Source organism: Dendrobium catenatum, unplaced genomic scaffold (genome assembly GCF_001605985.2).
Source record: "Dendrobium catenatum unplaced genomic scaffold, ASM160598v2 fragScaff_scaffold_629, whole genome shotgun sequence".
NCBI lineage: Eukaryota > Viridiplantae > Streptophyta > Magnoliopsida > Asparagales > Orchidaceae > Dendrobium > Dendrobium catenatum.
Genome location: NW_021319091.1, coordinates 680,029 through 693,570, shown reverse-complemented (window position 1 = coordinate 693,570; position 13,542 = coordinate 680,029). Strand labels below are relative to the sequence as shown.

Genomic DNA, 13,542 nt, shown 5'->3' with positions numbered 1-13,542 from the left:
CTTCAATCTATAATCATCTGACCATTATCACCTTGGTGCAGTAATGCTTGTTAACTTTGTCTCCTATTGTCATCAACATTATCAATTAATGTTGTTACCTATGAGGTCGATGCATCTTTAATACACCAATTTTAACTCCCACCAATTCTCCATCTATGATCTCCCCATTTCAAAGAGAATGATTAAATAAATAATAAACGAGTCTTTAATATAATTCTCACGCCACAACATTCTTACAACTTTCACCAGTAATATATTTCGTACAATTTGCATTTGCTATGTTGTATCAAGTATCAACACTTTTTCCCAATTTTGAGAAATGTCATCATTTATTCGATGTTTAACACTAATGAAATCATTTCAACTAGGCCATTTTCATTATTTTTTTCTTTAAAGAGTTCTTCGTACAAAAAATTTGGCATATTTTATAACTCTTCTTTAATATATATGTGTGATTGTTTGCTGAATTTGTGTGCAATATTAAGACAATAACACTCTTAACACTCTCTAGCTCTATGTTGTGAAAGTTTCAGGGAGTGTAAACGAGTTGAGTTGAATCGAGTAGTTGAGTTGAGTCGAGTAATGGCCTTATCGAGCTTGACTCGTTAGTTAGAAAGTAAGCTCGAACTCGAGCTTGTCTCACTGTAAATGAGCTCGAGCTGGCTTGCGAATCTTAGCAGGATTTTTAAAATTTAAGCGGGATTTAAAATACTTAAATTTAATAAATATGTTTACCATTTATTATATATATTTTTTATATTGTGTCGTTTATAATTTTTCAAAATTAACAAACATGATTAATAAATATAAATTTGAATAAAAATAAATAATTAAATATTTTATTAAAAGTTTTATATAATATTTCCGTCCAATCTCCACCGAATTCATCCGTAATTATCTCAAAGTCGTGGTAATCAAATCCCTAATCTCAGATAAAACCGTAATTAATATCAGTAAACCGCCCACTCGCACTATAAATATTCTGCCGAACCACTGCGTTCCTGTTCGCAGCCTCCTCAGCCGTCTCTTACCCTCTCACAGGCGGCTAGAAACTAGCCTATACCTCTCCACCTTCTCCACCTGTTCTCCTTTACCGTCAGACGCCGGGGAATGCATCGCGATGGGGAGATCTAACCGCGACATCGCCGGTAGACGAAAGCAGCACGACGGCCGGTCCTGCCACCGGAAGCACGTCGAGGACGGGTAGAACCTACCGCTTCTTCTCCGCCGCCGTTCCCACTCTCTAATCCACTTTCTTCACCAATCAATTTCCTTCGGAGTTTACCCATAAAAATGGAGGAACTAGATCTGACCTCGCCGACGGCCGAGGGGCGGAGCGTTCTCCATGGCCGATACGAACTGGGCCGCGTCCTCGGCCAAGGCACTTTTGCCAAGGTCTACGTTGCCCGCAACTTACGCACCGGAAAGAACGTCGCCATGAAGGTGGTCGACAAGGAGAAGGTTATCAAGGTGGGCATGACTGAACAAGTAAAGCGGGAGATATCCGTGATGAAGAGGGTCACCCACCCAAACATCGTCGAGCTCCACGAGGTAATGGCTACCAAATCCAAGATCTATTTCGCCATGGAGCTCGTTCGCGGCGGCGAGCTCTTCTCTAAGATCGCCCAATCTGGCCGTCTCAGAGAAGATGCTGCACGCTCCTACTTCCGGCAACTCATATCCGCTGTGGATTTTTGCCACTCGCGCGGCGTCTTCCACCGGGATCTCAAGCCGGAGAATCTCCTCCTCGACGACGCCGGTAACCTGAAGGTCGCCGACTTTGGTCTCTCGGCCTTCGCCGATCATGTCCGCGCTGACGGCTTACTTCACACCACTTGCGGCACGCCGGCCTACGTTGCGCCGGAGGTCATTGGAAAGAAGGGCTACGACGGCGCTAAGGCAGATCTATGGTCCTGTGGCGTTATCCTTTACGTCCTGCTCGCCGGATCCCTTCCCTTCCAAGACGATAACATCGTTACGATGTACAGGAAGATCCACCGAGGCGACTTCCGATGTCCCCCCTGGTTCTCTACTGACGCGCGCCGCCTCGTTACAAAGCTTCTCGATCCCAATCCCAGCACCCGCATCACCGTCGCTAACCTAATCGAAACCCCCTGGTTCAAGAAAAACCCCATTCCCAAACCGATCCTCTCCGAGCCACCATCGTCGCAAACCAAGAAAGAGGGGGAGGAGCCAGAACGAATGAATGCGTTCCATTTGATTTCTCTTTCAGAGGGGTTTGATTTGTCTCCGCTATTCGCGAGCGGGGAAACCCTAAGAGAGGAAGGGATTAGGTTTGCGACCAAGGGGCCAGCCAGTGAAATTGTATCAAGATTAGAGGAGCTTGCTGCGAGAGCCCCGGGGAAGCTCCGAGTGACGAAGAGCTCGGCGGCGGGGGTGCGTTTAGAAGGAGAGGAGCGTGGCCGGAAAGGGCGACTTGCAGTGGCCGCAGAGATCTTCGCGGTTGCGCCATCTGTGCTTGTGGTGGACGTGAAGAAGGACGGAGGCGACACGCTCGAGTATTTACGCTTCTGCTGCAACGACCTCCGGCCTGCGCTTAAGGACATACTGTGACAATCATCGGAAGCTCAGACTACCTCCGTCGCCTGAGCCGTCAACATCAGTTTCTCCGTCCAGCCTTGTGGTGTACAGTGAGTATTTGGTGTAATAAAAGGCATGGCTGGGAACAATCTCTGCGATTCTTGAGCTCCATGTTTGTTCTGTTTGGTTTGATGCTGGTTGTAATTTTTTTTTTGGGAAATTTGCTGGTTGTAATTGATTGTTAAATTTCGTGTGATTTATTGTCCAAGTTCTGTAATTTGAATTTGGATGTAATTCTAATATTCATATTAAGAAAATCGAATCATTTTTTTTTTTTAAATTTATCTTTTTTTTTGAACTACTAGTTCTTAGGGGCTGTGTGGTAGCAGGATTTAGCCAAACGCAGCAAATGGAAAATTCCGTCTTTTTGTGCTAAATTCTTGATTTTCGATTTCCTAATTTTCGTTGTTAGCTATTCGGCTCTTCTATAGCCAAATTGTCACATGAGATTTAATATGATTTATCATGAATATTATCAAATCGAGATTTTCGAAATCCAAATTTAAAAAATTTATGAAATCCTACTTAAATCAAATATTGGATGCTACCAAACAGCCTCTTAAGAGAACTTTTATTTGGTCAAGTGACCTGACGTAACTCTACATTTGAACGTTAGTAAAATAGTGCCACTTGTTCTTACTCTTTATGGCGCGGCCCGACAACCAGAGCCGGAACGGCCCCGAGATTGTTATGTTCGCGTATTGCTAGGTATTGGTCCATTTTATGATAGCATTATTTTTATTTTATTTTTAAGATCGAAATCCCAATTACGTTTAAAAATTTGTTATACTAAAAAAAATTGTTTTTTTGAAGCACATTTATAAAACAGTAAAAGAATTATCCTAAAAAAAATAGTGACATACTTTTTTCTTCCAAAAAAAAAAACAATTTACCTCTTAATTCAATAATTTCTCTTTAAGTAGACCCTAAACTCTTGCCTATATTTGCTTGGTTCTTGCTTCTCTAAATATTCTTGGACAATTGTGTATAATTTAGGGTTTTGGTCACCATCAAGCCATGGCAAATTTTATTTGAAATTCTCTTATTAAACAATATCTTCCAGACATGATTAGGTACATTAATGGCTCAGCTGAAAATTTAAAAATTTGTTACCGTTTAATTATTGTTCCTCTTCATTTCTGCTTAACCCTTCAATGATTGAATGGAAAAGACAAAAGGCAGCAGGCTGCGGTCACCTTACCAGTTCTGAACCTCTTTGTCGTTATACTAAATAGGGGACATCGATAGCCCTTGAAGCATTAAATTTTATCCTAGGACAGTTTGATTTGCTGGGTGGCTAAGCTAATTTTAGCTTAAATTTGATTCCTTCACTTAAATCATGAAGGAAACTATGAAATTATTATGCGCGGACACCAGAGAGTCCAGAAATAAATCAGAAAGAGCCACATCATCCGTTAAACAACGTTATCGAGCAAAAAAGTGACGTGACACATTCTGGTTGGTCTCCGGACGCCGTCCGATATTCGAACAGAATAATTTATCTCACAAAAGAATTGCAACCTCCTGAAAGATATGTTAGTGCTATACTAAGGAGATTAAAGTAGATTTAAAAGTTTATAAGATCTTACATTGTCATAAGAAATTATCAAGTGTGATTTGTGTGCTATTAGTTTTAAGTATATGCGATCATATAATTATGCATTCAATTGTGTATTCCACTTGATTGGAGTACATAATTTTGTACTTCAACTCAAAGTTGGAGTGCACATATGTGAACTATTTATGATTAGAGTATATTTTTTTACTTGGACCAAATTGATATGTAGTTCAAAATGCAATATTGAAGTCCCAATGCCTTAGGGCATCTCCAACCGAAGTTCTCATTTTTCACTGCAAAATGCAGTAAAATCAAAAAGTGTTGTGATTCATCTCCAGTGGAACGCCATTTTGCTCCCAAATCATCGCTCGTTTCTTTCGCGCCTTTCTCAGACGAGTTCGGTAGAGAGAAAGAAATGGCGCAAGTGAACAGTGCGACGATCGCAAATATTAGCGTTGCACTGTTCAACTGCGATCAAATGGCGGAGGAAATGACGTTCGGTTGCGACGTTTGAGGGCCTCCATTCGGCTGTTTGACGAACAGTTGGAGATGGTCTTACTCTTGAAAAGAAATTAGATGCAAGGAAAGACTACTACAGTCTCAGTCTTATTAGCTTTATTTGCATGGTGCTGATCTATTTAGTTCAAAATGCAATATTGAAGTGAGCCATTAATGTTTGAGCTATTTGAGCTAATGAGCCAAAAACGAGTGTAAGTTGATGCACCTTAGAGTGCATATGGACCATTAATTTATTGAAAATTATGCTAAAATCCGATTTGTGTTATTAGAAGACCGAAAATAACTTTTGAAATCCATCTTAAAGGTTCTTATTTCTCTAAAATATATCATAATATAGGTCGATATGCTTTCCTATGAAGAGCCATTTAAGTTCATACCTCATCTGATAGCATGAGTTTAAGGCTTCATTTGAGACGGTTTTGTGCAGCTTTCTAAAACAAATTTTTAGTACAGCTTTTTTTTTAACTAAAAAAAATAAATTTGTACTAAAAAACCGCTTCATAAAGAAGTAAAAAAGCTTTCCTAGGATAACTTTCTTACTATTTTTTTGAAGGAGTGCAAAAATTTTTTGAACTAAAAGTTTTTGTAATAAAAATCTGCTTTAGAAATAATAAAAATGCTATTTTCTTGTTGTTTTTTAAATCAACTTTCAAGTATAAGAAAATTTAGTTTAATAATTTTTTGTACTAAAAAATGGATTTACAAAGTGATAAAAAAGTTGTTCAATTTTTTTTTTAATAAAAAAATATTTTATAAAAACAATAAGAAAGTCATTTCAAACGAAGCCTAAATTTATATAAGCTAAGCTATTGTTACATTACCTATATATTTTGATGATTTTACTTATTGTACAATTTCTCGTGTTTATTTGAATAAATTTTTTAAAAAAAAGATATATCAATAGTTCAATAATTTTTATATATATAATTTTTTAATATGTTTTTCCTTAAAAGCCTTATATTGGATGATGCTAGCAAGCATAAAAATGCTAATGAGTGATATTTTTTCTTTCAATCCAAACAAAATTATTATGATTTCGTTTGGTACAAATTTCTTATTACTTTAAAGTATTTTTTAATACAAAATTTTTAAAAATTAAGAAAAAATAATTTAAAAAACTATCCCAAACAAAGCCTACTTTTTTCTTTATTTGCTTTGGACCAATTAGAACGACATAAAAATTGAACATCAAACTTCATGAAAGGCCAATTTTGGGATCAAATTATTTCAAATTTTTTTTGCATTCACAGTTTTAATTTGCTGAATAAATTTAGTAAAAAAAAATATTGAAAAACTTAATTTGCACATCACACCCTGTACAGACTACTTGAGACCATTTGCGAATTTACAAATAAATACTTTTATTGCACTTTTCCATGTGGCCTTTTTGTAAGATAGTGGGCCGCCAGACCATAACTTGTTGGTCCGACATGAAGCCCACATTATTTTTACCAAGCCCCAATTTATAGTTTTAGGCATTTAAATGGAGAGAAATAGAGAAATAGATATATATGTGCCTGCGATCTTAATGTCGGCCGAACGTATCTCTACGTATGTTTTGAATTATGATTTTAGCAATATAGAATTGACTATATACCTATCTTTATAAAAAAAAAATTAATTTGTTTTAGAATGTCTGACTTGTTAAAGTTGTTCGCCAAGCTCCTAAGAAGAGGCCAGCTTGCACTGTATTGATGATCGAATAGTCAAGTAGCCGATCCATAGTTTCCCTTAGAAAGTTGTCATTCCTTTAGTAATCTTTCTGTGTGATATTTAGATCAATTAAGGCAAACGAATACACGCATCACATACGTAAGAATCAAACTTAAGATTTCTTAGTTATCAGCAAAAACTTATAACCAACAGACTAAGATCAAATGTGTATCATTCATATAGTAATCTCTAGGGACACCTTTATTGATAGTATTATTCACTAAGGCCAATTGATAGGCGATACTTGCTAGAGTAAGACGAGTTCGAAGATCATAACCTTCTCTTGGAGGCAAGTTTTCGTCTAGACTGACGAGTTTTTCTTTTTTTAACTGGATTTAAGTAAATCGAATTAGCTTAACTCGAGCCAAATTGACTCAACTTGAATCGAATTTTTTACATATTTGGATATACATTAACTTTTTAAAAAATATTAGGTCAATTAAAAAAAAAATCAAGTAGGCTATAATGAATGAATTAATAATTCAATTGATGCATTTAAAGCAGGCACATGCTCTGCTAATTCTGCCGGATGGTCTTTCATGCTATGTCAGCCAAAGGTATCGTTTAACAGTAAAAAAAACAACATGTTCACATATTTATCAAATAATAAGTTAGAGATCAATCATTATTATTTTAAGAGATGGCTTTATTCAATATTATCTATATAACTGCAACATTAATGTCACACTGTTATTATTAAAACAATATTATCTATCAAATATGATGCATTTTTATTATGAAATTATTTTATTTTAAAATATAATATTATTTAAGGCTGATTTGAGTTCCTCATATTTTAAAACTATTCAAAATTATTTCTATCCAAAAGCCGGAAATGACTCTTTAATATTTATAGCTGAGAATGCATGTTCAGATGTAATTGTAACGATTGATAATATCAGAGCAAGCTTCATAAGTAAATATATTGAACATTATTATTTTCAATCTCCATTGATTTTTGTGCTATTATCCAACCTCTTTCAACTTATAAAATACATACATCGCTATTTTTATGTCGAGTTGATCGTAATATTTATAGTAGAGAATCAGTGTTCAGTTGTTACTGTAATAATTGATAATATTAGAGTAAGCTGTATAAGTAAGTACACGTAGAGATTAATATTATTCCTTTAAATCTCTGCTAAGGTTATGATGAATAATTCATGAAAAAAATCTTGTAATCTACAAAAGAAATAGATCCAATCATTTCTTGAATTTAGGGTTATAAATTATATATGTGAGGAAATCCTTGATAAGAGGAAGATCAAAGAAAATGCATCTTAAATTTTGTCCAATTAATGACCATAAATCATTAATTAAAGATTGATCTTTCAAATTACAAAATAATTCTTCTTATGTTTGGGAATATTAACAATTAATTCAAAATCTATAAATACTTATTATCGATATATATAACGGTAGGGTCTTTTGAACTTTGAACTTTTATGATATTTTTTTGTTATTTTTAGACCTTTTTACCATTTTCATACCTTTATAAGACTTTTGTGGTACTATAGCTTCTATAAAACTTTATAGCAACAATACTATTATAATGGACATAGGGCATTATAATGAACAATTCTAAATATTATCTCTTGCTCTTTTTTTTTTTTCTTTATATTATTTAGAGTTTATGACTTTGCCTCTTGATAAGTAGTCTCATTCATAATGTTTTTTTTTTTTTTTTTTGGTTCAATTTTTTTGAAACTTAATTTAGGTGAAACCAAACTTTCTTTTCTCAAACAAAACAAATATCTTTTATCCTATGAAGAATCATATATTGATATTCACACAACCCTGTGTACATTATCTTGACTGCTTGATAGTTCTTCATTAGTTATCACTTTATCGCATGCATCCATCTTGCTCAAAGTTGTATCGACCTACATGACTTTTGTCTCTTTTATGGATAGGGTGGTTACTATTTTTATTATATGCTACGAATTATTATATTTTGTTGGTAGGTCAACAATTTGGTTATGTTCATATGGCACATGCTTCACTTTAAATAGTTTGAATAAATTCATCTTTATCAAAACTTTTGATAAGTATTTGGCTGATATATAATTAATTCCTGAGTAGATTTCAATGATGTCTCACCATCAGTTATGAGTCGACATGTAACACTATATTTCTCACTATGATTCCTATAACTAACTTCAACTAAGCTAGCACTACTTCATGTTCTTCGTGATTTTTTGTGGCCTCAAAACCAACATGGATGGTGCATGTTATAGTCACACCATAAAGATTAGTCATGACTCCACTTTTACTCTCCTATTAAGGCTCTATTGGTGTAAAGTATCAAGTTATCTTATATTTTCCCATGTTGAACTTAATGATTCTCATCTTTAAGGATTGATTCTACAATAAAGTCTTACAAAACATGAGTATTGATTACAAAAAGTAATATAGCTAATGTCATGTTCAATAAGCTCTACATACTACTTTATGAAACACACATATAGTTTTAATATTTATTTTACTTGGAGAATTGGTTGATCGATCGCCAATTAATGTTTATATAGAATTGAAAGTAAAACCATATGCTCTAGGAAAATATAATAATGGAGACATTAACTTATCTATGGGTGAATATATCTGGTTGTGTCACTTAGGTTATAGCTCTTGTTTCCTACGTGAAATCTTACCCAATTGGTCGCAATGAAATCACTCATTAGCATTCATGAATATGGAAGCATACTCTAGCATCTCTTCCAGCATTATGGGTTACTTTTTTTTTTGCTTTAATGAATTGTAAAAGGTCCAAGTTGAATGTCATCTCCATGATGCTCAACAAAGTGTTAGTAACCTCTCGAGATGCCGATGTGAATGATGAATGCCTATTCCATTTATTAGAACCATAGTTATTGGGGAATGTCTATTCCACTTATTAGATCCTCAATAGACTTGAGTAGGTTGTGTAGAGTACATAGAAGCAACAAATTTCTAAAGACCAAAGCCAAAGCCACTACAACAACAAAAATCCTTATATGCTTAATAAGGTCACTAGGACCCTTATTATTGTTAAGTGATGAAATCTTTGATTTCTTTGAAGAATTATCTCTTAGAAGTTTTGATATTGCCTCATACTATATGACAAAGAAATGAATTATGAATATTCCATGGAGCACTTTCCCCATTTATTCATTATATGAAAAGTTATGATAGAGGTAGAAAGTTATTCAACTAAAACAAGAGTGAAAGCAAACTCAAGGATAACATTCTAATTATTAAAAAATGTATTAGCCAAATTTGTAAAAAAAAAATATTTGAGATATTTTATAAAAAAATATTACGATTAATTGAGATAGATTTCAAAGTTATTAGATTTACACAAAAATTAGTGTTATATATAGTATCAGAAATTGAATTAATTTCAGCGCAAATACAAGAACTTTGAAGCCTATACTGATGAGTTTTGTATAATAATATCTTGAGCATTTTTTTTCACTTACATTAAGAGCAGTGTTATCAAAAGAAAATGTTTATTATTCATATTTTCTAAATTAATATTTCTTATTAGACTCATTTTTGTAAACTCATATATTTATTATATGAATGAAATAAGAGTTTTGCGTCCTGAAGTATTCGCGGTGGTAGAAAAATATAAAATTTATCATCTTAGCATTGTACGAAGATCTAGCATGCACACAAGCATATAAGAGAGAGGGTGTAGCGTTCATAAGATACACTAGAGTTTTTATGTGAAACCCCTAAAAAATGGGGAAAACCACAGGGCCTGACCCAGTTTGAATGAATCCACTAGTATTTGCAGACGATTACAAATGAGGCTCTTCTTTGGGAGAAGGCGTTGGCTTGATGCCATAAATATACGGCATACAGAACGCATTACATGATGGGAGTTACAATAATCAACATAGACATATTTGTTTGGTTGTAAGGGCCATAGTCAGCATGAGATAGGGGTCCGAAAGATCATAATTGACAGAAGACCAGGGTAAGAAAAAACTATTGTCTAGAAATGGAGGTCGGAAGGACCGTGGTAGACAATGGAGGATAAAAAAGACCATAGTCGGGAGAAGACGAAAGACCATAGTTGGCATAAGACCATGGTCAACAAGACTAGTAGAAAAGCAGTACTCGGTAGAAGTTCGGGCATCATGTGATGGTCTGACAGAAGTCCGGGCATCAAGTGTTGGTCTGATAGAAGTCCAGGCATCAGGTGGTCGTACGGTAGAAGTCTGGGAGATAGATGATGGTCCAACAGAAGTTCGGGCCTCAGGAGGTGGTCCGACAGAAGTCCATGTGTCAGGTGATGGTTCGGCAGAAGTTTGCACGTCAAGTGATGGTCCAGTAGAAGTCTGAGCCTCAGGTGGTGGTCTGGCAGAAGTCCAGACATTAGGTGGTGGTCCAGCTGAAGTCTAGGCCTTAGGTGGTGGTTCAGCATAGTTCAGGCGTCAAGTGGTGGTCCGATAGAAGTCTGGGCCTCAAGTGGTGGTCCGGTAGAAGTTCGAGCCTCAGGTGGTGGTCAAAAGAAGTTCGGGCATCAGATGGTGGTATGGCAGAAGTTCTTAGCCTCAGGTGATTGTCCGATAGAAGTCTGGGTCTCAGGTGGTGGTCTGGAAGAAGTCCAGGCATCAGGTGGAGGTTCAGCATAAGTCTAGGCTTTAGGTGGTGATCCGACAGAGTTTAGGCATCAGGTGGGGGTCCGATAGAATTTTGGGCCTCATGTGGGGGTCCAGCTGAAGTATGGGCCTCAAGTGATAGTCCGGAAGAAGTTCGGGCATCAGGTGGTGGTTTGGTAGAAGTCTTAGCCTCAAGTGGTGGTTCGATAGAAGTCCGTGCATCAGGTGGTGGTTCGACAGAAGTCCAGGCATCACGTGGTGGTCCGATAGAAGTCTAGGAGTCAAATGGTGGTCCGAAAGAAGTTTGAGCCTCAGGTGGTTGTCAGGTAGAAGTCCGGGCCTCAGGTGGTGGTCCGATAGAAATCCGGGCATCATATGGTGGTTCGACGGAAGTTCGGGCCTCAGGTGGCGATTCGATAGAAGTACGGGCTTCAAGTGGTGGTCCGACAAAAGTTCAGGCATCAGGTGGTGGTCCGACATAAGTCCGGGCCTCAGATGGTGGTTCGGTAGAAGTCCCGGCCTCAGGTGGTAGTCTGGTCGAAGTCTGAGCCTCAGGTGGTGATCCGGTAGAAGTCTGGGGAGTCAGGTGGTGGTCCGATAAAATTATGATGATCCGGTAGAAGTCCGGAGCATCAGGTGGTGGTCCGGCATAAGTCCGGGCCTCAGGTGGTGGTTGGGATGAAGTCTGGGCCTCAGGTGGTGATCTGGCAGAAGTCCGGCGGGGCGTCAGGTGGTGGTCCGGCAGAAGTCTGAGCATCAAGTGGTTTTCCGGCAGAAGTTTGGGCCTCAGGTGATGGAGCAACGACATCTCCTGGTGGTCCGGCGGAGCAATGACTTTAGGCGGTGGTCGAGGAGGAGTGAGGAGGCAAGAGCGATCTCCATCTCCCTCTTGCTCTTTTACTTGGAGCCCCCATTTTCAAGAGAAATGAGGGGCTATTTAAAGATTTTCTATAGTGGCATGGCCCGTAAATAAGTGAGAGATCAAGGGTAAATGGGGAGTGGTTGGATGGGCGGCCGATATTGAATCTCTTAAGTAAGGATCGTTTGATGGACATTTGAATGCTTAAGTGATATCAGATTTTGGTGATCTTGGGCTCATTGGATTCGTATCGTCGAGCTGCTCGCTTCAACCATAAGCATGTTATGTTTGGAAAATGTTAGATAATCCAAATTGTGGTTCAAGATAATTTTTTGATGATGTATCAAGAGTAATATTCAATGACAATGTTAAGATAATAATTTGATTATGTTTATATATGGACATAAATAAGTTTCTACACACACATGATGATGATACATATATATTCTAGAATTTGTTTTTAGCAATTAAGTATATTTAAATTTCATCTAAGACAACTTTCTTACTACTTTATAAAGTAACTTTTTAGTATAAAAATTTTTTGAACTAGAAATTTTATTATGAAAAAATGCTTTAGAAAGCAGTTTCAAACAAAGTCTTAATATTTGTAATAACTCATATTCAATAAGATAAATAACAAGATTAAAAAAAATTTCAGCTTATTTACTTAACCAGATCAACCTAATAACTCATACTCAACCAAGCTTGTTGTGAGTTTATATTTGACTCGTTCAAATTTTCATATATTCTTGCTCAGCTCGAATTTAAAATTATTCATAGATATTGTATTTGTATTTGACTCATTTGAATTCAAGCTAAAACAGCCAATTTTGAGCAAAATGAAAATAAAAATGAGTATAAAATAATAGAATAGTTTTACTTTACTAATAAATAAATATGAAAAATTTATAAAATTAATATTATTCATTTATTTATTTCAAATAAATAATGAATGGATATCTAATCAAATAAGGTTATTTTATGTTGGGCTTAATAAGAAAAAAGAGCACAAAACTATTCAATATCAGCTCATTTATTTAACCACAAATTAATTATGAGCTTCTTAACTAATTAAACTTAAGCCATTTATGGTTAATGATTTTGTTAACAGTTTTAATCCTAACTAACACTAATTAACAAAAATTAAAAAATTGAATTTATTTAAATATTTATATATTTCCAGATCTGGCATTGTTGACTAATTGAACACATGAGGTGTACAAAATGCCGAGGATCGGACGGCCATTAACGAACCACCTCAAAATTGCACATAGTCCGATAAGATGGCGACAGGGGCATAACCGACAACTGGTGGGGTCCACCACGTCTAAATCAACTGTTAGGATCCCCCTTATCGAAGGATCAGATGGCTACAAAGCCATTCCAATTACACCGTACGATTAGCTCATCATGGATCAGAGCCATTGGCTGACGAAGCACGCAAGAAATCTTTCCCCCTAAAAAATAAAACAACGGGAAGAAATCGGTGGCGGCGGCAGATATACTCCAGTGAGAGACACTATCATTTTATAATAATTTTAAAACTTAAATATGTTATATATAAAAGTATTTCAAGTACATGTATGTACTTAGAATGATGTCATACAACCACTGGGCATCCAAATTTGTCCAAATGAAATGACATAACGTGAATTACAAAATTATCCTTATGAACAATTTCTTCATAAGAATATCATATGGTT

At 36.1% G+C, this 13,542-nt stretch overlaps 1 protein-coding gene across 1 annotated transcript; it reads left to right on the top strand.

Annotated features, from left to right (window-relative positions):
• Positions 1-993: 993 nt before the first annotated feature.
• On the top strand, positions 994-2,721 carry LOC110094439 (CBL-interacting protein kinase 6-like). Its single transcript, XM_020819674.2, has one exon. It carries the CDS (start codon positions 1,294-1,296, stop codon positions 2,572-2,574), a length of 1,281 nt encoding a protein of 426 aa, XP_020675333.1. The 5' UTR covers positions 994-1,293; the 3' UTR covers positions 2,575-2,721.
• Positions 2,722-13,542: the final 10,821 nt, after the last annotated feature.